Source organism: Danio rerio, chromosome 2 (assembly GCF_052040795.2).
Source record: "Danio rerio strain M-AB ecotype USA chromosome 2, GRCz13ab, whole genome shotgun sequence".
Lineage (NCBI taxonomy): Eukaryota > Metazoa > Chordata > Actinopteri > Cypriniformes > Danionidae > Danio > Danio rerio.
In genome coordinates, this window is record NC_141022.1 from 17,517,911 (window position 1) to 17,541,245 (window position 23,335).

General features: G+C 52.3%; 2 protein-coding genes across 2 annotated transcripts; both read left to right on the forward strand.

Annotated features, from left to right (window-relative positions):
• Positions 1 to 1,433: 1,433 nt before the first annotated feature.
• On the forward strand, positions 1,434 to 4,043 carry LOC148679735 (uncharacterized). The gene is made up of 2 exons (XM_088649538.1): positions 1,434 to 2,137; positions 2,904 to 4,043. The coding sequence occupies exons 1-2, from the start codon at positions 1,592 to 1,594 to the stop codon at positions 3,336 to 3,338; spliced, it is 981 nt and encodes a 326-aa protein (XP_088505664.1). The 5' UTR covers positions 1,434 to 1,591; the 3' UTR covers positions 3,339 to 4,043.
• A 3,471-nt stretch (positions 4,044 to 7,514) lies between these two features.
• LOC147846303 (uncharacterized) lies at positions 7,515 to 11,383 on the forward strand. The gene is made up of 6 exons (XM_087240600.2): positions 7,515 to 9,418; positions 9,505 to 9,975; positions 10,357 to 10,526; positions 10,609 to 10,863; positions 10,944 to 11,177; positions 11,257 to 11,383. Exons 1-6 carry the CDS (start codon positions 8,752 to 8,754, stop codon positions 11,353 to 11,355), a joined length of 1,896 nt encoding a protein of 631 aa, XP_087096726.2. The 5' UTR covers positions 7,515 to 8,751; the 3' UTR covers positions 11,356 to 11,383.
• The last annotated feature ends 11,952 nt before the right edge of the window (positions 11,384 to 23,335 follow it).

The following is a 23,335-nucleotide window of genomic DNA, read 5'->3' on the forward strand; positions in this document are numbered from 1 at the left end:
CGCTGACCTGCCGTCAAGTTTTCGATAACAGACACATATGAAGGACTTAGTGCAATTTTCGATTTAGCGGTTGAACAAACCAGGGGTCTAAAGAGGGGCCCGTTGCCCCAAAACAAGCGTTCAAACCCGGGGAAACCAAGTGGGCGCTGCTGCCCTGGTCCTACCATGGACCCAGGCCTCAATGGCCAGCAAAGCTGCCCCAAAACAAGCGTTCAAATCCGGGGAAACCAAGTGCGCACTGCTGCCCTGGTCCTTCCAAGGACCCAGGCCTCAATGGCCAGCAAAGCTGCCCCAAAACAAGCGTTCAAATCCAGGCAAACCAAGTGCGCACTGCTGCCCTGGTCCTACCAAGGACCCAGGCCTCAATGGCCAGCAAAGCTGCCCCAAAACAAGCGTTCAAATCCAGGCAAACCAAGTGCGCACTGCTGCCCTGGTCCTTCCAAGGACCCAGGCCTCAATGGCCAGCAAAGCTGCCCCAAAACAAGCGTTCAAATCCAGGCAAACCAAGTGCGCACTGCTGCCCTGGTCCTTCCAAGGACCCAGGCCTCAATGGCCAGCAAAGCTGCCCCAAAACAAGCGTTCAAATCCGGGCAAACCAAGTGCGCACTGCTGCCCTGGTCCTTCCAAGGACCCAGGCCTTAATGGCCAGCAAAGCTGCCCCAAAACAAGCGTTCAAATCCAGGCAAACCAAGTGCGCACTGCTGCCCTGGTCCTTCCAAGGACCCAGGCCTCAATGGCCAGCAAAGCTGCCCCAAAACAAGCGTTCAAATTCAGGCAAACCAAGTGCGCACTGCTGCCCTGGTCCTTCCAAGGACCCAGGCCTCAATGGCCAGCAAAGCTGCCCCAAAACAAGCGTTCAAATCCGGGCAAACCAAGTGCGCACTGCTGCCCTGGTCCTTCCAAGGACCCAGGCCTCAATGGCCAGCAAAGCTGCCCCAAAACAAGCGTTCAAATCCAGGCAAACCAAGTGCGCACTGCTGCCCTGGTCCTACCAAGGACCCAGGCCTCAATGGCCAGCAAAGCTGCACCAAAACAAGCGTTCAAAAACGGGCAAGGCCAGTGAGCTGAACACCATGGGAGTCAGGGGTCCATGGCAGGCCACCGCGCGCAAAGGCCTATTTGGGTCACCAACGGTAAGCAATGGGTCAGACAGAGCCAAGGAGGGGGGGTCTTTGGTGATCAGTGCTTGCCCGGGATAAGTGAGGGTGTATTGGGCAGAGAGCGCGTGACATGAAGCCTCGGATGCCAATGGTTCACCAGCGGCACCATTTACGCGCCAGCTGAGACCTAAGTGCGCTCACCGGGGGCATTGGTTAGACCAGGGGGAGAGCCCACCAAGCCATGCCCGGAAAGAGACCACTCTCCCCGGCATGACCCGCGCCTGGAGGGGGGTAGCGCGTCCCTGGGTTTCGCTGACCTGCCGTCAAGTTTTCGATAACAGACACATATGAAGGACTTAGTGCAATTTTCGATTTAGCGGTTGAACGAACCAGGGGTCTAAAGAGGGGCCCGTTGCCCCAAAACAAGCGTTCAAACCCGGGCAAACCAAGTGGGCGCTGCTGCCCTGGTCCTACCAAGGACCCAGGTCTCAATGGCCAGCAAAGCTGCCCCAAAACAAGCGGTCAAATCCGGGCAAACCAAGTGGGCGCTGCTGCCCTGGTCCTTCCAAGGACCCAGGCCTCATTGGCCAGCAAAGCTGCCCCAAAACAAGCGTTCAAATCCGGGCAAACCAAGTGCGCACTGCTGCCCTGGTCCTTCCAAGGACCCAGGCCTCAATGGCCAGCAAAGCTGCCCCAAAACAAGCGTTCAAATCCGGGCAAACCAAGTGCGCACTGCTGCCCTGGTCCTACCAAGGACCCAGGCCTCAATGGCCAGCAAAGCTGCCCCAAAACAAGCGTTCAAATTCGGGCAAACCAAGTGCGCACTGCTGCCCTGGTCCTTCCAAGGACCCAGGCCTCAATGGCCAGCAAAGCTGCCCCAAAACAAGCGTTCAAATCCGGGCAAACCAAGTGGGCGCTGCTGCCCTGGTCCTACCAAGGACCCAGGCCTCATTGGCCAGCAAAGCTGCCCCAAAACAAGCGTTCAAATCCGGGCAAACCAAGTGCGCACTGCTGCCCTGGTCCTACCAAGGACCCAGGCCTCAATGGCCAGCAAAGCTGCCCCCAAACAAGCGTTCAAACCCGGGCAAACCAAGTGGGCTGAACACCATGGGAGTCAGGGGTCCACGGCAGGCCACCGCGCGCAAAGGCCTATTTGGGTCACCAACGGTAAGCAATGGGTCAGAGAGAGCCAAGGAGGGGGGGTCTTTGGTGATCAGTGCTTGCCCGGGATAAGTGAGGGTGTATTGGGCAGAGAGCGCGTGACATGAAGCCTCGGATGCCAATGGTTCACCAGCGGCACCATTTACGCGCCAGCTGAGACCTAAGTGCGCTCACCGGGGGCATTGATTAGACCAGGGGGAGAGCCCACCAAGCCATGCCCGGAAAGAGACCACTCTCCCCGGCATGACCCGCGCCTGGAGGGGGGTAGCGCGTCCCTGGGTTTCGCTGACCTGCCGTCAAGTTTTCGATAACAGACACATATGAAGGACTTAGTGCAATTTTTGATTTAGCGGTTGAACGAACCAGGGGTCTAAAGAGGGGCCCGTTGCCCCAAAACAAGCGTTCAAACCCGGGCAAACCAAGTGGGCGCTGCTGCCCTGGTCCTACCAAGGACCCAGGCCTCAATGGCCAGCAAAGCTGCCCCAAAACAAGCGGTCAAATCCGGGCAAACCAAGTGCGCACTGCTGCCCTGGTCCTTCCAAGGACCCAGGCCTCATTGGCCAGCAAAGCTGCCCCAAAACAAGCGTTCAAATCCGGGCAAACCAAGTGCGCACTGCTGCCCTGGTCCTTCCAAGGACCCAGGCCTCAATGGCCAGCAAAGCTGCCCCAAAACAAGCGTTCAAATCCGGGCAAACCAAGTGCGCACTGCTGCCCTGGTCCTACCAAGGACCCAGGCCTCAATGGCCAGCAAAGCTGCCCCAAAACAAGCGTTCAAATCCGGGCAAACCAAGTGCGCACTGCTGCCCTGGTCCTTCCAAGGACCCAGGCCTCAATGGCCAGCAAAGCTCCCCCAAAACAAGCGTTCAAATCCGGGCAAACCAAGTGGGCGCTGCTGCCCTGGTCCTACCAAGGACCCAGGCCTCAATGGCCAGCAAAACTGCCCCAAAACAAGCGTTCAAACCCGGGCAAGGCCAGTGGGCTGAACACCATGGGAGTCAGGGGGTCCACGGGAGTCAAGGGTCCATGTCTGAGCTGCTAACCCGTCTCCCAGCGTCCGTCACCCCGCAGCAAACATAAGACCCCATCGCTGACGGAGGCTAGAACGACGTGCGGCTGGTGCCCCATACACGAGCCCAGGGCCGGTGGTGACCCATTCACAAACCCAATTGGGCCACCAGCGGTACGTCTTGGCCAGTTGGGTCAGCAGCAGCACGTCTGTTTTATCCATGCGGTTTGGAGGAGTTAGTGTCCCCGGGCTTAATAGTGGGGTGCCCGGGCACTGCTGGTGATTAGGTGCAAATCTAGAGGGTCATTTGGAACCAGCGCTTGCCGCCGGAGAGTGTGTGTACCTCAAGCAGTGCGCGCAGGGCACAGGCCCCCCCCACCGCCAGATGCCAGAGCCTCCGGGCCAGGGAGGGGGGCTGGGCTGGGCTTGCCATCCCCGAAAGGGTGTGTGTACCTCGGGCATTGCGCACAGGGCACAGGCCCCCCCCCACCGCCAGATGCCAGAGTCTCCGGGCCAGGGGGGGGAGCTGGGCTGGGAGTGCCATCCCCGAAAGGGTGTGTGTACCTCGGGCATTGCGCACAGGGCACAGGCCCCCCCCACCGCCAGATGCCAGAGTCTCCGGGCCAGGGGGGGGAGCTGGGCTGGGAGTGCCATCCCCGAAAGGGTGTGTGTACCTCAGGCATTGCGCACAGGGCACAGGCCTCCCCCCACCGCCAGATGCCAGAGTCTCCGGGCCAGGGGGGGGGAGCTGGGCTGGGAGTGCCATCCCCGAAAGGGTGTGTGTACCTCGGGCATTGCGCACAGGGCACAGGCCCCCCCCACCGCCAGATGCCAGAGCCTCCGGGCCAGGGAGGGGGGCTGGGCTGGGCTTGCCATCCCCGAAAGGGTGTGTGTACCTCGGGCATTGCGCACAGGGCACAGGCCCCCCCCCACCGCCAGATGCCAGAGTCTCCGGGCCAGGGGGGGGAGCTGGGCTGGGAGTGCCATCCCCGAAAGGGTGTGTGTACCTCAGGCATTGCGCACAGGGCACAGGCCCCCCCCCCACCGCCAGATGCCAGAGTCTCCGGGCCAGGGGGGGGAGCTGGGCTGGGAGTGCCATCCCCGAAAGGGTGTGTGTACCTCGGGCATTGCGCACAGGGCACAGGCCCCCCCCACCGCCAGATGCCAGAGCCTCCGGGCCAGGGAGGGGGGCTGGGCTGGGCTTGCCATCCCCGAAAGGGTGTGTGTACCTCGGGCATTGCGCACAGGGCACAGGCCCCCCCCCACCGCCAGATGCCAGAGTCTCCGGGCCAGGGGGGGGAGCTGGGCTGGGAGTGCCATCCCCGAAAGGGTGTGTGTACCTCGGGCATTGCGCACAGGGCACAGGCCCCCCCCCCCCACCGCCAGATGCCAGAGCCTCCGGGCCAGGGAGGGGGGCTGGGCTGGGCTTGCCATCCCCAAAAGGGTGTGTGTACCTCGGGCATTGCGCACAGGGCACAGGCCCCCCCCACCGCCAGATGCCAGAGTCTCCGGGCCAGGGGGGGGAGCTGGGCTGGGAGTGCCATCCCCGAAAGGGTGTGTGTACCTCAGGCATTGCGCACAGGGCACAGGCCCCCCCCCACCGCCAGATGCCAGAGTCTCCGGGCCAGGGGGGGGAGCTGGGCTGGGAGTGCCATCCCCGAAAGGGTGTGTGTACCTCGGGCATTGCGCACAGGGCACAGGCCCCCCCCACCGCCAGATGCCAGAGCCTCCGGGCCAGGGAGGGGGGCTGGGCTGGGCTTGCCATCCCCGAAAGGGTGTGTGTACCTCGGGCATTGCGCACAGGGCACAGGCCCCCCCCCACCGCCAGATGCCAGAGTCTCCGGGCCAGGGGGGGGAGCTGGGCTGGGAGTGCCATCCCCGAAAGGGTGTGTGTACCTCGGGCATTGCGCACAGGGCACAGGCCCCCCCCACCGCCAGATGCCAGAGTCTCCGGGCCAGGGGGGGGAGCTGGGCTGGGAGTGCCATCCCCGAAAGGGTGTGTGTACCTCAGGCATTGCGCACAGGGCACAGGCCCCCCCCCACCGCCAGATGCCAGAGTCTCCGGGCCAGGGGGGGGAGCTGGGCTGGGAGTGCCATCCCCGAAAGGGTGTGTGTACCTCGGGCATTGCGCACAGGGCACAGGCCCCCCCCACCGCCAGATGCCAGAGCCTCCGGGCCAGGGGGGGGAGCTGGGCTGGGAGTGCCATCCCCGAAAGGGTGTGTGTACCTCGGGCATTGCGCACAGGGCACAGGCCCCCCCCACCGCCAGATGCCAGAGTCTCCGGGCCAGGGGGGGGAGCTGGGCTGGGAGTGCCATCCCCGAAAGGGTGTGTGTACCTCAGGCATTGCGCACAGGGCACAGGCCCCCCCCCCACCGCCAGATGCCAGAGTCTCCGGGCCAGGGGGGGGAGCTGGGCTGGGAGTGCCATCCCCGAAAGGGTGTGTGTACCTCGGGCATTGCGCACAGGGCACAGGCCCCCCCCACCGCCAGATGCCAGAGCCTCCGGGCCAGGGAGGGGGGCTGGGCTGGGCTTGCCATCCCCGAAAGGGTGTGTGTACCTCGGGCATTGCGCACAGGGCACAGGCCCCCCCCCACCGCCAGATGCCAGAGTCTCCGGGCCAGGGGGGGGAGCTGGGCTGGGAGTGCCATCCCCGAAAGGGTGTGTGTACCTCGGGCATTGCGCACAGGGCACAGGCCCCCCCCCCACCGCCAGATGCCAGAGCCTCCGGGCCAGGTAGGGGGGCTGGGCTGGGCTTGCCATCCCCGAAAGGGTGTGTGTACCTCGGGCATTGCGCACAGGGCACAGGCCCCCCCCACCGCCAGATGCCAGAGCCTCCGGGCCAGGGGGGGGAGCTGGGCTGGGAGTGCCATCCCCGAAAGGGTGTGTGTACCTCAGGCATTGCGCACAGGGCACAGGCCCCCCCCCACCGCCAGATGCCAGAGCCTCCGGGCCAGGGGGGGAGCTGGGCTGGGAGTGCCATCCCCGAAAGGGTGTGTGTACCTCGGGCATTGCGCACAGGGCACAGGCCCCCCCCCCACCGCCAGATGCCAGAGCCTCCGGGCCAGGTAGGGGGGCTGGGCTGGGCTTGCCATCCCCGAAAGTGTGTGTGTACCTCGGGCATTGCGCACAGGGCACAGGCCCCCCCCACCGCCAGATGCCAGAGCCTCCGGGCCAGGGGGGGGGGCTGGGCTGGGAGTGCCATCCCCGAAAGGGTGTGTGTACCTCGGGCATTGCGCACAGGGCACAGGCCCCCCCCCACCGCCAGATGCCAGAGTCTCCGGGCCAGGGGGGGGAGCTGGGCTGGGAGTGCCATCCCCGAAAGGGTGTGTGTACCTCGGGCATTGCGCACAGGGCACAGGCCCCCCCCACCGCCAGATGCCAGAGCCTCCGGGCCAGGGGGGGGGGCTGGGCTGGGAGTGCCATCCCCGAAAGGGTGTGTGTACCTCGGGCATTGCGCACAGGGCACAGGCCCCCCCCCACCGCCAGATGCCAGAGTCTCCGGGCCAGGGGGGGGAGCTGGGCTGGGAGTGCCATCCCCGAAAGGGTGTGTGTACCTCGGGCATTGCGCACAGGGCACAGGCCCCCCCCCCACCGCCAGATGCCAGAGCCTCCGGGCCAGGGGGGGAGCTGGGCTGGGAGTGCCATCCCCGAAAGGGTGTGTGTACCTCAGGCATTGCGCACAGGGCACAGGCCCCCCCCCACCGCCAGATGTCAGAGCCTCCGGGCCAGGGAGGGGGGCTGGGCTGGGCTTGCCAGCCCGAAAGGGTGTGTGTACCTCGGGCATTGCGCACAGGGCACAGGCCCCCCCCACCGCCAGATGTCAGAGCCTCCGGGCCAGGGAGGGGGGCTGGGCTGGGCTTGCCAGCCCGAAAGGGTGTGTGTACCTCGGGCATTGCGCGCCGGGCACGGGGGCCCCCACCGCTGGATGCCAGAGGCCCCATCAATGGTTCACCAGCGGCTCCATCAATGGTTCACCAGCGGCACATGTTTACGCATCTAGCGCCAAAGGTCCAACAGGAATACGTTATGCCTGGCGCTCACCGGGGCGTTGGTTAGACCCAGGCCCGAGCCCACCAAACCATGCCCGACGGGAGACCACCCTTCCCGGCCTACTTGTCGGGACGTCCCGCGCCTGGAGGTTTTTGCCCGACACCCACAATCTCTGACCTGCCATCAGGGTTTTGGGGAAGGCGAAGATTAATGGACTTAGTCTCTGACAGTCCAGTCGCCAGACCCCACGGTGACTGATCGATAGGAGCTAGTGTGGCGCCCCAGGGGCTAGGCCCCCACCCAGGCCCCCCAAAGCACCAATGGGGTCGGCCTCTATGGGTGTGGCAGATCCTCCCCGTCCTGGGAGCTCTATCAGGGAGGCGTGGGGGTGTCCCTCCGCACACAGCGCCCCCCCCCTTCCCGCCCCGATCTGTGGGTAAAGGACCCAGATGGCCCGTCTGGCTAAATGACCCAGAGCTTGTCTGCTGCTCAGCCCGCCCGCCAGCCCGCCCCCCTGGACTCCGTTTACCCCGCGCCGATACTCGGCCCGTGCCCCCGCCCCACGCCCCTCGCCCTGCGAGGGCTGGGGGATGTTCGGTGGGTTCGGTCGAGTCACTCGGCGTGGTGAATCGAGGCCCCAGGGGCAGCGTAGGGAACGAGCTGGTGTAGGCTTCGATTCTACCACCGCCCGAGTGTGTGCGTCTGCATCCCGTCCGTCCGCCCACAACGCCGCCCACCCCCTGGGTTTATCCTTGCTGGCTCCCGGCTGACCCCCACCCTGCCTACCCTGCTCCCGGGGGGAGTGAGGGTGGTTGGTTGGGAGGGGAAGCTAGTGGACTCCGGCGAGGTGAAACGTGCCAGGGTCAGTGGTGCAGGAGTTACGGGCTGTCTGGACCCCCCTTTCGATGGTTGGTGCATATCCCATGTTGGTTGTAGCAGGTCACAAAAGCTCCCGCGGCTGGCGCGTGTGGAGCTGTCCCCCCCCAAAAAACGGCGCATGTTAGATGGGGTCAAACAATCCCCATTTTGGGGTGGAAAAAGTGAACGTGAATGGCTGTGGAAAAGCTCCCGCTGGCCAGTACAGCAAAATGAAGGGGGGATAGGGAGTGAGATGGGACACCCCTTCCCCAACTCGAGTCGTAACAAGAGAGAGAGGTGTTGAACCGCTGACCGGGGCAACGATGAAGGGGCAGTGGGGTGCATTGTTTAACGGGACACCCCCCCTCTGGTTCCTTTGAAAAGGGGGGAAGGGAGTGAGGTGGACACCCCTCTCCCCCCTACTTGAGAGTCGTAACAAAAGAAGGCTTGAACCGTAGGATCCCCGTAGGGCATCGGCTTACACCCCCTGGTCCGGGGGGGTGTCCTTCCCCTTTAAGAAACACGGGTCCACCAACGTCATGACGCAGAAGTGGACGCCGCCTCCGCCCGCTTATCAACCGCCGCACGTGGTGTGTGGGCCCCTTTCCCCCTCCGCATTGGCTCCAGCACGGTCATGGCTGAATGTATCCTATGCTTCAACATCTACAGCCGGCTCGCGCCTCACCTGACGGCCGTTCACAAGGTGACCAACGCGGACGAGAAACGGCTGCTGCTCGCGCTGACCGCCGGCCGCGTGGACACTCGGAAGTCGCTGTGTCCGGTCCCGGGCTGTCGCAGGTCGCCAGCCCGCCTGGACAGGCACTTGAGACAGCACGTGGAGCTCTCGACCTCGGGGCGGAAAGAGGCTATGGGGAGGGTGAAACGCCGGAAAGTAGCCCGGGAGTTGCAGTGGCTGCGGTCCACCCAGCCTGCAATCCCCGTCGTGTCCCAGCTAGCATCGTCCTCCGAGGGGGAGCGGGACTCGGAGGGCCCAGAGGCCAACCGCCCGTGCCACGACCGCGGCTGCAGGCGCGCCACCGAGCGCATACAGGCTCAGCTCACGGACCTGGGGAAACAGGTTACCAAGATGCGGTCCACCCTGCTCCAGATCACACGCCTCTACCGGGAGCTGAGGAAGGGAGAAGGGGGGAGAAGGAGGAGGAAGAGGGCGAGGAGAACCAGGTCGCCTCCTGCACCACCGGCTCCCGGGCGAGGCACGGCCGGAGGTCCGACGCCCCCCGAGCCTCCGGAGGCTTTGGAACCCACTATCTACCCGTTCCCGGACCACGTCCCAGCGCTGAGTTGAGTATATATCAGGCACGTCACTGTCGCTCTGCTGGCTGTGTGCCTTCGGGGAAGTTGACTCTTGGTTGTGCTCGTTCCACAGACCTTCTCTTGGGGGAGTTCGAAGGGTACCAACTGGGCAGCGAGCCCACCGCGCGCCTGCGGAACAATGTCACTTCGAAGCTGGGGAGAATCAAAGCCTTCCTTGGTTACATGGCCAGGGGCACCGCGGAGCCAGGAAACTTCCTTTTCCTCAACCAACCAGCTCGAATCCGAGCGTGGACCGCCCTGCTAGGTCAGACGCGCATGGCTGAGCCCACCAGGCAGCACTACCTGAAGAACGTGGCTCAGTTCCTGGACTACCTCTCGGAGACGCCGCCGGCCGCCTGTCAGCTCTCCAGCACGGCTCTGGTTCTGATTCGAAGGGAGGTCAGAGCCCTCATCCGCGGCATACGCCGGCGTGTCGTCGTGCACGAGGTAAGGACCAAGCAGGCGAAGGAAAGCCGACTGATCCCCAAGGCCAGCCTGGTGCGCTGTCACCGGACCGCTGGGAGGAAAATTCCCGCCCTGCTAGGTAAGCAAGCCTAGTTCCAGCCGTTCCAGAGATTCCCCCTGTTCGTTCTTCCGGGGCACCAACAGCCCTTGGTTCATCCAGCCACGTCTGTCTGCCCCTCTCCCCCGCGAATGGGACTCATTCGGGGGGGAAGGGGGGCAGACAGACGTGGCTGGATGAACCAAGGGCTGCTGGTGGCCCGGAAAGGAAATGTTTGTTTCTTCTTCAGGGTCACCAGCAGCCCCTGAAGAAGAAACGCACATTTCCTCTCCGGGCCACCAGCAGCTGTTGGTTGAGCTGCTGGCGCCCCGGAGAACAGGTCACCAGCAGCCAAGAGCTGTTGGTGACCCAGAAGGGAAATAGAACCGTCGGTGGTCTAATCTGTCTAATGTCCTTCACCAGATAGCCTCGAATCCAACCCAAGCACTAGGCAACAGTGGCGCTTCTATGGCTTTCTGACTGGCTACCTAACCTCCATCTCTGGGCACCGCTGTGGAGTCTTCCAGAATCTCACAATCCAGGAGGTTGAAGAGGCCTCCAGAAGCCCCGACGAGTCTGCTTATGTCATTAACGTGAGTATGGCGCAAGTAAGGTGGGGGTCACCAGTAGCATGCTCTCTCACTCACTCACTCACTGCTTGTTCTCTGATGGCAGATTACCACTCACAAAACAAACAGAGCCTTTGGGGCGGCTCAGCTGTCCCTAAACAGGGAGGAATACAGCTGGTTCCGCAGGTTTTTGGCGCTGCGGGCTGGTCTCCCCGGAGGGAGCCAGGCTACCTATTTCTTTTTCACTTCCAGAGCCAGTCCTTGTCGGACCCTGAACAAGTACTTTCAGTCTGCTTGGCTCAGTATGGGCCTTCCAGGCAAACCCACCTTTACTGACGTACGCACTGCAATCGCGACCCATGTGAGTAGGCATTGTGACGCCCCTGTAACTACCAGCGGCGGCTTCGATCCTAATCAAGCTTCTGTCTCTCTCCGACGCAGGCAAAGAATGCACACTCTTCAGAGGATCGCCGCAAGGTGGCGCAATTCATGTGCCATGACACTTCAACCTCAGATAAGTTCTACGCACTTCACCTCGGACCTCTCCAAGCACGCGAGCGCCGCAGACTCTTTGAAAGGGCCCTGGTGGAGGAGGAGGAGGATGGGGAGGCAGCGGGCACTGAAAGCCCCCCGCGGAAAGGGCGCAAGAGGACAGAGACTTCCGTCTCTCCCCTGGTAAAAATCACATTCTCTTTGGCGTGGACAGCAGAACGTGTGGCATTGGCTAACTGCCCTTTATGTGTCTCTTTTCCAGGAGGGAACCAGCAGGAGGACGCTGCCATGGCGCCCTGCCAGGGGGAAAAGCCAGGGCGCTCGCCCGCTCGAACAAACAGAAGACTCTGAATCGTCCTGAATAAATATTGTACAACTTAACGGTCAAATGGTGTTCAGTGTCTTCATTATTCCTTTTATTTATTATCTGTGTGGTAAAAGTAGATTTAGTGGGGACAAAAATGAGCCCTGTCTTCTTAGTTCAACGCTGTATGCCTGCTGCGTCCAGGTTCTGCCTTGGCTACGTTCCGATTGGGACAGATTATCCCTAACTTGTGTGTTAAAAGTGTCACGTGGGATGCCCTCGTCCAGGTTCTGCCTTGGCTACGTTCCAATTGGGACAAACTATCCCTGCCTTGTGTGTTAAAAGTGACTCGCGGGACGCCATTAAGTAAAAAAAAAACAAAAAAAACAACAGTTATAGCTACTTTAAAGGAGAACATTGACGTTTTGAAAAAAAAAACAAAAAAAAACTGAACTGAACTGAAACTAAATTATTAAAAATAAACCTGCGAGACTTAATTTATGTCCTGCGGCAAAAATATTTTTATTATACTTTTAGTGATCTGGTTAAGGTAGGTCAATTTATTTTTTCTTTTGATGAAGCAGCATTAAACTTAAGCTATTTAGACCATGCTGCTGACCGTTTCTCAGTGTTTCACGTACTGTACAGCAATGTCTTTAAATAAATAATTTATTTAGGCCTATTTTCATTTTTTATTTATGTTCATTATTCGTTTATTATTATGTACAATTGTTGAGACATAAATGAGATAGTAAAATATAATCAACAACGAAAATGGAAATAAAAACAGAAATAAAACATAAATGAAAATGTTTTGTCTTAGTCCTATCAAAATAGCAAACACTGAACATCTTTCTATATTTAGGCTGCTTTATTTATTTATTTATTTTGTTTATTTAAGACTACTTATTTGTACTAAATGTTTGTGCTTTCATTTTAGTTGTCTTTTACTTCTTTAATTCTATTTTCCAAAACGAATCCTCTTTGCACCTAAAAAGTTTACAATAAAGAGTGTTAACAAATTTTAAATGATTAATGAAGGAATTATAATACTTTGACATATTGTTTAATATCATTTACAAGCACAGTAGCTGCTGTATGGGCTATTTCTGTCCGTTCGCATCCCGTCCCTTTGCGCCCCCTGGCGGCTCATTCACAAACTGCGGTCATAAACTAAAAACAGAGCGGCACCTATTTCAAACGGCGTTAATAGCCACTTTGAACTCTCACCTACTGTACAATCCTTTCGTGGAAGATGGCGATGTTTTAACCTTTCTGGCCAGGTACTGTGATTCTGTGAAGGGAGGAGAGCGATTGAAAGATCGGTATGGCATTTGGAATGGGAAAAGGCGATACCTCGTAAAGATGAGAGCGGATGCAGCATCGCCAGGAGGGATTGTACACCCACCCGGATCCTTTTTTATTGGGTCCAATAGGGGCTATTTCCATTACCCAGGCCAGCCAGTGTACTGCAGGAAGTGCGGCGCTCAAGGTCACGTGAAGGCGGACTGTGTGGGGCAGTGGGGCCGCCATTGTGGATCGGCTGAGCATGATGCCTCTGGCTGTCTAGAACCAAAGACCTGTAGCCTGTGTGGGAAAAAGGATCACTTGTTTCGATCATGCCCAAGAAGACAAAAATCCTATGCCAGTCTATTCAAAGAAAGACATGATTTGCAGGCGGACTTTGATCATTTGCTAGAGTCCCAGGAGGCAGGCCCTTCAGGTGAAAAGCCAGGAAGAGCAGAGAAGGACCAGACTGGGGCCATGCGTGATGGTGTTGATGAAGAGCAGGTAAAGGACCAGGGAGAATCATCGCTGGTGGCACCATCAGGAGTGGTCAGAGTTTAATGTGACCGAAGCCCTTCGAGGGATGTTTGAGGAGACAGAGGAGGCGAAGCTATCCAGCTACTCAGCCCAGCAGCAGGAAGGTGCGGCGGGAGAGGCAGGGCTGGAAATGAGGAGGCGGAGGCCTAACGAAAAGAGCCTAAAGCCTGGTTTATACTTCTGGGTCAAGTGACCGGAGTAACCCACGGCGCATGGCTGTGCATTTATACCTCTGCGCGCTGTCTCCGTTGGTCTGCATTAACACTTCCGAAACCCCAGTTGGCAGTGAGGTGTAAATGTTCCTCTGTGTCGATTTTCTTCGCTGCTTTTTTGCTTTTCCTGAACACTTCCGGGATGTACAAGTGGCACAAACTTGCTCATTTTAAGGCAGGAACTGGCGGACGTGCGACAACTTTAACTATGAGGTAAACACAAAACAAAACTTTCCATCCGGAGCTCCTTCACGGGACTCCACACTTGTAAACAATCGCTCTCGCCATTCGCGTGGCTCTCTGTCCCGCCCAGACTTGTCAGCGCTACCAAGCCAACCAATCACAGAGCTTGCGCTACGCGTTGTTGTGACGTGTAGTTACATTTTTTGAGAGGTGCACGTCAGTGACGCCGATGGCCACGGCGAAGGTCTATGCGTCAGCGCCGTAGCAGGCGTTTGATGCAGAAGTATAAATCAGCCTAAAGGAACGTGAACGAAAGTGTACCAAACTCCAGCCTCAGGAGGGTGAGATTGAAAAGGGCTGGGAGGGGAAGTTGAGTCTACTTGACATGGACTTGGACCTTTCAGGAGGGGGAGCGACAATGGATACTGAAGAAAGCTTGGGTAAGGGGGAGGGCTCAGATAGGCAATAGGAGGGCAGGAGGGAAAGGGGGAATGGGGGAGATATGGAATATTCATTGGGGAGGGGTGGGAGAAGGAAAAGTGTGAGAAAGAATAGTGGGCAAACTGAATAAGATTTTTTTTTTTTTTTTTGGGAAACATTATGACATGCCAAAGAATGGCTACTTTGAATGCAAGGGGGTTAAGGGGATTACAGAGGAGGACTTCAGTTTTTCTTTCACTGAAAATGTCTAATTTCGATGTTTGTTTTCTGCAAGAATGCCACTTACAGGGAAAAGAAGACTGCAATAATTTCCTGCTAGGGTGCGGGGAATGTTAGCAGATGGAGTGGGAATTTAGTTTTATTCGTGGGACCTCCAATTGGAGGTAATAAGTGTATTAATCCCTGGGAGAATCTTGTTAGTGGATGCTAGGTGGAGGGGAGTGGCTTTCCGTTTTATTAATGTTTACATGCCGAGTAAGATGGGGGAGAGGAAAGGGTTTCTAAATGTTTTGAAGCCATGTTTATTTACTAACAGATTTTTAGTTTTGGGGGGAGACTTCAATATGTCCCTAGACAATGACTCAGGTAAAGAGTTGGCCCTTTTGATGGCTCAATTTAATTTGAAAGACTCCAAATATGGCAGGAGGCCATAAGCCGAGGCATACTTGGCAAAATAGTAGACAAATGGGCTCTAGGCTAGACTATTTAATTTTTCAAGCTGGCGTAAAAGTAGGCCAATATACTCAGCAGCCAATGTGTTCAGACCATGTTTTAGTTGGAGTACAAGTGGAGGTTGGAGGAATGGAGAGAGGGAGAGGCATGTGGCGATTTAACACTTCATTCTTAGAAGATAGGACTTTTTGCGTTGCTCTTTATAATTTAGTGGCCGGGTGGAAAAATCTTCAGGGTTTCTATAAAAACCAATGGGATTGGTGGGAGGGGTTTAAGGAGAGAGTGGCCTTTTTTTTGTCATAGCTGGGGCAAAAAAATAAGCAGGCCAAGGGTAGATGGTGGTCCGAAGAACTGCAATCACTATGGGGTAATGGGGCACTGGGGACGGCTCAGAGGTGGGCAAGGGCAAGATACCTTCAAGGTGTCATAAAGGATCTGTATTGGAGTAGGGCCAAGTTCTTCCTTTTGTGGTCAGGCACGCAGAAGCGTCTCTTTGATGAGAGGCCTACAAAGTACTTCTTTACATCTGTACGGAGTAGACAACATCACAGCCTACTAGAGGGGTTGAAGAGTGATGGTGGAGAAGAAACTACAATACAAGGAATGTTGGGCATTGCAGAAGTCTTTTATAGAGAATTGTTTGGGAAAAAAGGGAAGGCGGAAGACTCCTTTAGTACATACTTGGATAAGCTAGAGGGTGTGTTGAAGGAGGAGGACAGAGAGACACTGGAAAGTCCTTTGACACTTCAGGAGGTGAGCTCTGCGATAGCAACACTAAAAAAGGGAACAGCTCCAGGGTGTGATGGTCTCCCGGGAGAATTTTTAAGTTAGCTCTGCCGTGGATAGGCATAGATTTAGTAAATGTGTATGAAGAGAGTTTGGGAAGAAACGAGTTGCCAGTAACAATGAGGACAGGTTTGGTGAAACTGGTGCACAAAAAAGGGTGTAAGAAAGATCTAGCAAATTGGAGGCCAATAACATTGTTAACAACAGATTACAAGGTGCTGGCCAAAGTACTTACAGAAAGGCTTAAGAAGGTGATTGGAGTTGTGGTGCAGCCTGACCAGACATGCAGGGTGCCAGGAAGGTCAGGTGATTTGAATCTGGCTTTAGTCAGACACGTGCTAAGCTGGGTGGAGCAGCGCCAGTTGCCCCTGGCAATTCTGAGTCTGGACCAGGAGAAGGCGTTTGACAGGGTGAGTCATGCATTTTTAATGGCCACCCTGGCTCAAACAGGGTTTGGTCCTGTGTTCAAGTCATGGGTAAAACTACTGTATACAAAGATTTTTAGCAGAATAAAAATAAATGGGCAGTATTCAGGAAGGGTAGAAAAATTGGGGGGAGTGTGGAAGTGGTGTCCCTTGTCCCCCTTACTTTATGTCCTGTCCTTGGAGCCCTTTTTGGCAGCCCTGAGGAGGGCAGTTTTACTGAATGCCATACATCTGTCTGGGGGTAAGGGGGTGTGTGCCAAGGTAGTAGCGTATGCAGATGACATGACACTGTTCCTAACTTCCGACCGGGATTTTGATGTGGCAGGCAAAATCCTGGATGGGTTTTGTGAGGTTTCAGGGGCACGTGTCAATGTGGCAAATCATCTACAATGTTTGCAGGTCGGTGGGCTGCAAGGGAAGATGTGCCGGGTGGTTACAATCTTTGTGCGGATGGTTTAAAGATCTTAAGAGTCTGGTTTTATAGAAAGAATAGTGACCGGGAAAACTGGTAAGCCAGATTAAAATCAGTCAAAGCCAAAATAGCCAGGTGGGGGTTGAGGAGGCTGTCTTTGTGGGGAAGGTTGGAAGTGGTTAAAGCAGATCTCCTTCCAAATCTAAACAATTTGGCTTATGTTTTCCCTGTCCCACATTTGTGTGGGAGAAGATTAGAGAGAGAAGTGTTTTCCTTTCTTTGGATGGGGGGCACGGAAGTGGTGGCAAGGATGCAAATGTTCAACAGTATAGGTGAGGGTGGCAGGGGAGTCCCTTGTATCCCCCTCAAGATGGAAGCACTATTTTTTTTTCAATTGCGGCCAGTTTGGCTACACAGGAGGTAGAGTATAAAGCTAGGTTCTTGGCCCGTTTTTGGTTAGCCTACACATTTAGATCAGTCAGTCCTAGGAGAGGAACAGTGCCATGGTCGACCTACAGACCAGCGTATTATCAATGGTTGGTAGATTTTGTGGTAGGAAAGCAGTGGTGTTTAGATCAGTCCTTGATTCTGCAGCATAAACAGCTGTATAATAGAATGTGTGATGAAATGATGCAGGGCTCAGCGACAAATGTGGGCACACGTAAATTAAATTGGGCAATGTTGCAGTCAGGGTACCTGACCGGGGCCTGCAAGGATGTAAATAGACCAATTACCAACCTACGTCACACATGACGTCACACTGGTCCCCGGTTGCAGAAAACAGACAGGCTACAATGAGAAAGATGTCGTGTTTTGCGGTAGGATGCCAAATTTGAGTCCAAAAATAGAAAACTTAACTTTTACCATACACCACACATTGCTTTAATACCGACTGCAGACGTCTTTGGCTAAATGGGAGCTGAATAAAGTGAGGAGCTAATTAGAAATGCTGGACTCTGCAGTTCTCATGTCATATCAGGTCAGTTCACGCTATGCTGAATCATACACATCACTCGTTTTTGATTGCAGAAATGATTTCAGCAAAAACAGTTACATATGGTTAATTAAACTGCTGAAACTGAATGCTAAGAATGAAACGTGAAAGTTTATTAAGGTAAACTTAGTTTTATATTATTCACACATTCATTCAGTAACAACTTGTGACAAACTCCCTATATTGTTTATCACGGCACTTTGAATATTCGGTCTGAAATAACCTGCAAGTGTGACTTGAAAACAACATTAACACTGTTTATTTGACTGTGAACAATGTTATACTTTGATAGTCATTGGCTGTTGCTAATATGATTTCGCTATTTAGAGTTTGCAAATAATATTTTTATGAAATTATATTATTAAGGAGAAAGTCTGAATGTGTGAATATAAAACCAACTTTACCTTTATGTGTAATTTCACACACCCTGCCGTACAGGTGAAGTTCACTGTCAGAATGCAGTCGTTTTTGCGTGTTGGTGATTAATTACCCAGGGCTTGTATATCGTTAGCTCCGTCTTGTTTCCTTGTGTTTGGCTAGGCGGAATCTCTTTGTTCAGCTCTTGAATCTGGGGTCCGTTCTTCGTACCTCGCTTAAATGATCTAAGATGATTTGGCAGATCCTGAATCTTTTAATCTTGATAACTGATCTCTCGCTTATTTGGTTCTTCAAACAAGTTCGCGAATCAGATTAGAATGTCTGGATGAACTGATCTGAGATCGCTGCGTTTGTTGTTAAGGACAGATCTATCGATCCTCGAAATCATGATCAGCAATGCAACGATTGGCTGACGGCACAGCAGCGTAATGACATCATCTGATTAATATTCAATTATCCATGTGAGCAAAATTACATCAAATTAGCAGTAAACGGCTTGTTAAATAAGACACGCAGTAACTTCACATTTGTTGTGAGCTGCAGGCTTTACACTTTCATTTGTCAAGACAAGAGTATTCATCATGTATTTCAATGCAAATCAGTGTATTTAGTTCTACATTTAGAAAAGATTTTCTTTATTATAGTACAGTTTTTTAATCGGTGTAAAGAATAACTGGTTGTTTCCAAAAGCATTTTGATATTGGTAAAGGCGTCTGCAACTTTTGTGAAGCATCAAATCACTGGCATATTAACTGTCAAAACATGTTTATGACTGCATAAATGTATTATTGCTTTTAAAAAAAAGTCACATATTGTGCATTTCTATTATACACAATTTGTACTAAAGCGATCTAAAAAGTTCATATCAATAAGTTTTCTCTTTGCACCACCAGGTGGCAGTCTTTGTACTTTCATTTCGAGGGGGCAGATTGCATCCGTTTTATTAATATGTAAAACTTTATTTATTTTATTAATGACTATAACTTTAAATATATAGTTAAAAACTACTATTTTCCCAAGTGTATATAACTTTTACTGTAAGAAAATATCTGAACTCGGTACATACTTTCTGTATTATCTTTGCTTGAACTGAGCCGATCTAATCCTGTTTATATGATTTGAACCTGCTCCCGATCAGGTTTGACCTAGCAGATCTGTTGCCATGACAACAACTCTCGGATCAGCTTTGAAGAACGAAACGATCCTGGATCGTGTCAAATCGTCAATATCCAAATCCAGCTAACTGAGTAATCCACGTACGAAGAACTGACCCCTGGTCATCATTGAGCAATATTTATTGCACATGACCTCAAAGAACAACATTGTTGGCATCAAAAGACTTGTAAACCTTTAACTTCTCTCTTGTAAAATCACTCGAAGCTTCATTGAGATTGTATATTTCGGGCTGGATGCTTGGTCATTTCGTCTAATCAAATATTCATTGGGAGGGAGCTATCGCAAATGGAGCTGTCAGATCAACGCCGCTCACTTTAACATTAATTTTGCTGAATCACTGTGCTTGTCACTGGGTGACGAGCTGTTATAATATGCTGTAAGCATTATGTAAATAATATATATAATATGTAAGTAATATATCTTATTTCTAAGACAAAACAAACTCTGCACCGCATCTGATGTCATCCCCTCGCTGTAAATGCTAGGGCTCCCAGTTGCTTTCTGCCACCTCCCTGCGCGCGCATCCTGAATGTTTACAAACATGGTAATTGGTCTATTGGTTGGCGGCTTTGGGCCAGCTACCAGTGCGAGAACGGCTATATAGACATGGCTCTAGGAAGTCACCAAAATGCCCAGTAGGCTGTGAGGGGGAGGAAACAGTTGAGCATGCCTTTTGGGGGTGCCCAGGGGCAACTAAGCTATGGAGGTTGGTGATGGCTTGGTGGGAGGAACGGAAGGGGCCAATACTAACGAGGGATCTGGTTATATATAGGAAAGGATTAGAAGGTGTAAAGAAAAAAAGAGCAAGAGTAGTCTGGGAGGTAATCTCAGAAGGAAAGTGTGTACTGTGGGAGTGGAGAACAGAATGTTAAAGGAAGAAAATACACCATTTGGCACCAGAGATCTTGTGGTTAAAGTTACTGAGTAAAATAGCGACAATAGTAAAAGGCCATAAGGTCTTGTTTTGTGGAGGAGGAAACTAGGAAAATATGGGAAGGTCTACCAAGAGTGGGAGTGGGATAGATGAAACAGTGTTAACATTAAGTTTTATTTGCTGGGATATAAGGTGAAGTTTGGGGTATGAGTAATGTATATGGAATGTCTGTAATGTGAATTTAGATTAAAAAAAAAAAAATTCTGTTCTTATCAGTGGGGGTTATCAAAGATTAAAAACGATGAGGGGATTATTTTAAATACCACAGAGGGGGTTTTAAAAGAAGTTGAAAAGTTTTACGGAAATTTATATAAACAAAAAATAGTACACAAAGTTGCTCTAAATGAGGTTTTAAATTTTTTAGACAAAAAAGTACAAAAGGAAAACATTCAGTTTTAACCCATGATTTTAAAAAACAAGATTTAGATAAAGCTCTTAAAAGTTTTAAGAAGGTGAAGTCTCCAGGAATGGACGGTCTTCCCCTGGAGTTTTATCAATGTTTCTGGGACATTTTAGCTGGGGTTTTACTGACTGTTTTTAATGAATTCGAAAATTTTAACAAACTACCTGCAGATTTTAGATTAGAAATAGTTTCTCTGCTTTTTAAAAAAGATGATAAGACTAATTTGAAAAATTGGCGACCAATTACTCTTTTTTTGATTTTAGCGACACGGATGTTGACAGTTTTAGAGGATGTAATCCACCCGGATCAAGCCTGTGCTGTGCCCGGGAGGATAATCACGGACAGCCTATTGCTAATCCGAGACGCCATCTGTTACGCGAGAGACAGAAACATTCGTCTAGCTGTGGTAAATTTATATTTTGAAAAAGCATTTGACATAGTCTCGGGGTTCCCGGGAAGATTTTTAGCATGGGTGGGACTGCTGTACAATGACCTTGTCAGCAAAATTATTGTAAATGGGTATTTAACAATAGCAGTAAATATCTGCAGTGGCGTCCGTCAAGGGTGTCCGTTATCTCCAATCCTGTATGTGGTTTGTATAGAACCAATGGCTCAGCTCTTGAGAAGGGATAAATTGATTACAGGTTTTAAAATTCCGGGGGGTTTAACAGCATCTTGGGTTTTATATATGAACGACGTTACCCTTTTAACAACAGACCTCACCTTGGCCTGAAGAGCCATGGATTTGACCGATTTCTACAGTCGGGCCTCTGGCGCTAAATTAAACCCAAAAAAGTCTGAGGCCCAGCTCTTCAGGCCGTGGGGTAACGTCGTCACAGAAGGACTAGAGCTGACTTTTAAGGATAATGATTTAAAAATTTTAGGGGTGAAATTTGACAAAGAGGGTGGTGGAGGGCAAAATTGGAAGTGTACATCCATATGATATAAGGTAAATCAAAAGTTAGGATTCTGGGGGTTACGTAAGTTTACAATAGAGGGTAAAATATTGATTTTTAAATCTGTAATTTTACCACTCATTTTACTTGTTTCTTTTGTTTTTAGTCCACCAACACGTTTTATCAGGAAGTTGGAACGGGCGATGTTTTATTTCCTGTAGGGATCCAAGTGGGAGCGCCTGAGAAGAGCAGAATTAAAGAAAAAAACAGAACATGGTGGAAAAGGCCTTCCGGATCCCCACCTGTTTTTAGGCAGCCGCTTCACCGTCCTGCATTTTAGCTACACGATGACCCCACGTTGATCCAGAGAAAACAAAACGGCCGCCATGACACGCTTCTGGATGGGGTCCTATCTGAGAACCCTGAAAGTTTTACCGGTTGACCTTAAAAACCCAGTGTCTTTTAATTTACTTAGGGAATATGATTTTATAAAGAAATTTTTAAAGAAGTATGTTTTAGAGACCAACGATGTCACCATTTTAACTAACCACAAGGCTCTCATTTCTCTTGTACAGGATTGAGAGACGGTGAGTCGGGTCCCGGGTCTCACATTATGTGAGGCCCAACAAGTTTGGAGGAACGCGGCCCACCCAGCTCTCCAGAACGAACACAAGGACCTGTCGTGGATGGTGGCACATGAGATCCTCCCGGTCAGGGTGGTTATGCACTCCAGAGGCATGGCCAAGAACCCCATCTCGACCGGCCCCCCTGTATCATCAGGCCCATATGGACTACCAACTTGCCTTCCACTGGGTGGGCCAGGGCGTGAAGGACATGACCAAAAGGATTTCACATCGCTCTGGCTCACCCTGAGTGCCATTAAGGATGCCATCTGGCTCACAAGAAACCTGCTGGTGGGGAAGCAGGTCACGGTACCCCTCCAAGGGATAAAGAAAATGGCAACAACCACACTATGGGGGTACCGGAACTCGACAAGAGAACGAGGGGGCCGGGGTCACACGGAGGAGGTCCCGGCCGCCACCGTACCTGGCTGCCCATAAATGCACCCTCACCACTCTGGCTACAGGAACAGCGGGCCTGCGGGCAGGAGGAGGGGGACCTCCGCTATGCCCCTGAAACACAGGGACTGTGACCGTCCTGGAGAGCTGGTGTGAATGGACTTTATTGTTATGACTCACCCTCGCTCCTGCACAAAGAAATGATTTTATTTCTTTTGATTGCGTCAACCCGTCTACATCGGACGGGTTGACGTCATTTTACTGGACCGTTTTTAGCACTTTTATCAATGCTACGTCTGGACTCTTTTGACATAACACACACACACACATAAAAGACTTTTGCACAACATACACTTTTATTTCTTCCAAAAATCGAGATTTTAAAGGAAAAAATTACTGTTTATTGTCTGTGTTTTATTGTCTTTTAAAGTGTGCTAAAATGTTTTAAAGTGTGTTTTCTGTCTCCTTTAAGTCCAGTGTTTAGTTAAAATAGTGACTAGCCAACAAGTTTTAGGCTATTTTTATTGTTTATGTTTTTCATTTTTTATCCTTTATTTTTATTGAACAGCCTTGATTTTACTTCATTGTATGCTTTTGATTTTAAAAACATGTCTTTTATACAAACACTATGACAAAAGAAGAAGCATTGTATTTTAAGTTCACACAAAGCACTTAACCTTTTAATTTATCATCCATTTTATTTATGTATTTATTTACTCTTTAAGCTTTATATTTAGGGGAAAAATATGTAAAAGATCAAAATGTGTTTTTATGATGAAAATTGTATGTAAAAAGCTGTCAATAAAATTTTTTTCGAAAGAAAAATCTGTTCTTATCAGTTTAATATTTGATACATGCCCTACCCAGGCTCTATATATTAAATTGGATAAATGGATCCTGCTAAAGAAGAGACACAATGGCCGACCATGCTGGTGCGGTTAAAAAAAACAGTTAGTATCTTGGTGGAAAAGGAGACTTCAGCTGACTTCAAGAAGTTTGGAAGAGATTTTGTGGTGATGGAGGTGCTAAGAGGAGTTTTTGGTGTGTCTGCTTCATTGATTTTCTGCCTGCAAGATTTTGCTTTGGCTGGTTTTATGGATCTGATGTTCTTCCAACTGAGTGACTGTGTGGCTTTCAATGAAGCATGGGGAAGAAAAAGTGGTCATCCAAAGCTGGCAGATTTGAAGCTCATCCCGGCTTTCGCTCAAGACTTCTTGCCGCTCACAGTTCACATGTACAATCCTTTCGTAGAAGATGGCGATGTTTTAACCTTTCTGGCCAG

Coding starts and splice junctions, on each gene's coding strand:
- LOC147846303 (XM_087240600.2), top strand. CDS start 8,752: ATGGCTGAATGTATCCTATGCTTCAACATCTACAGCCGGCTCGCGCCT. Junction 10,864..10,943: donor GCACTGCAATCGCGACCCAT/GTGAGTAGGCAT, acceptor TCTCCGACGCAG/GCAAAGAATGCACACTCTTC. Junction 11,178..11,256: donor AGACTTCCGTCTCTCCCCTG/GTAAAAATCACA, acceptor TCTCTTTTCCAG/GAGGGAACCAGCAGGAGGAC.
- LOC148679735 (XM_088649538.1), top strand. CDS start 1,592: ATGGCCAGCAAAGCTGCCCCAAAACAAGCGGTCAAATCCGGGCAAACC. Junction 2,138..2,903: donor TGGTCCTACCAAGGACCCAG/GCCTCAATGGCC, acceptor CCAAGGACCCAG/GCCTCAATGGCCAGCAAAGC.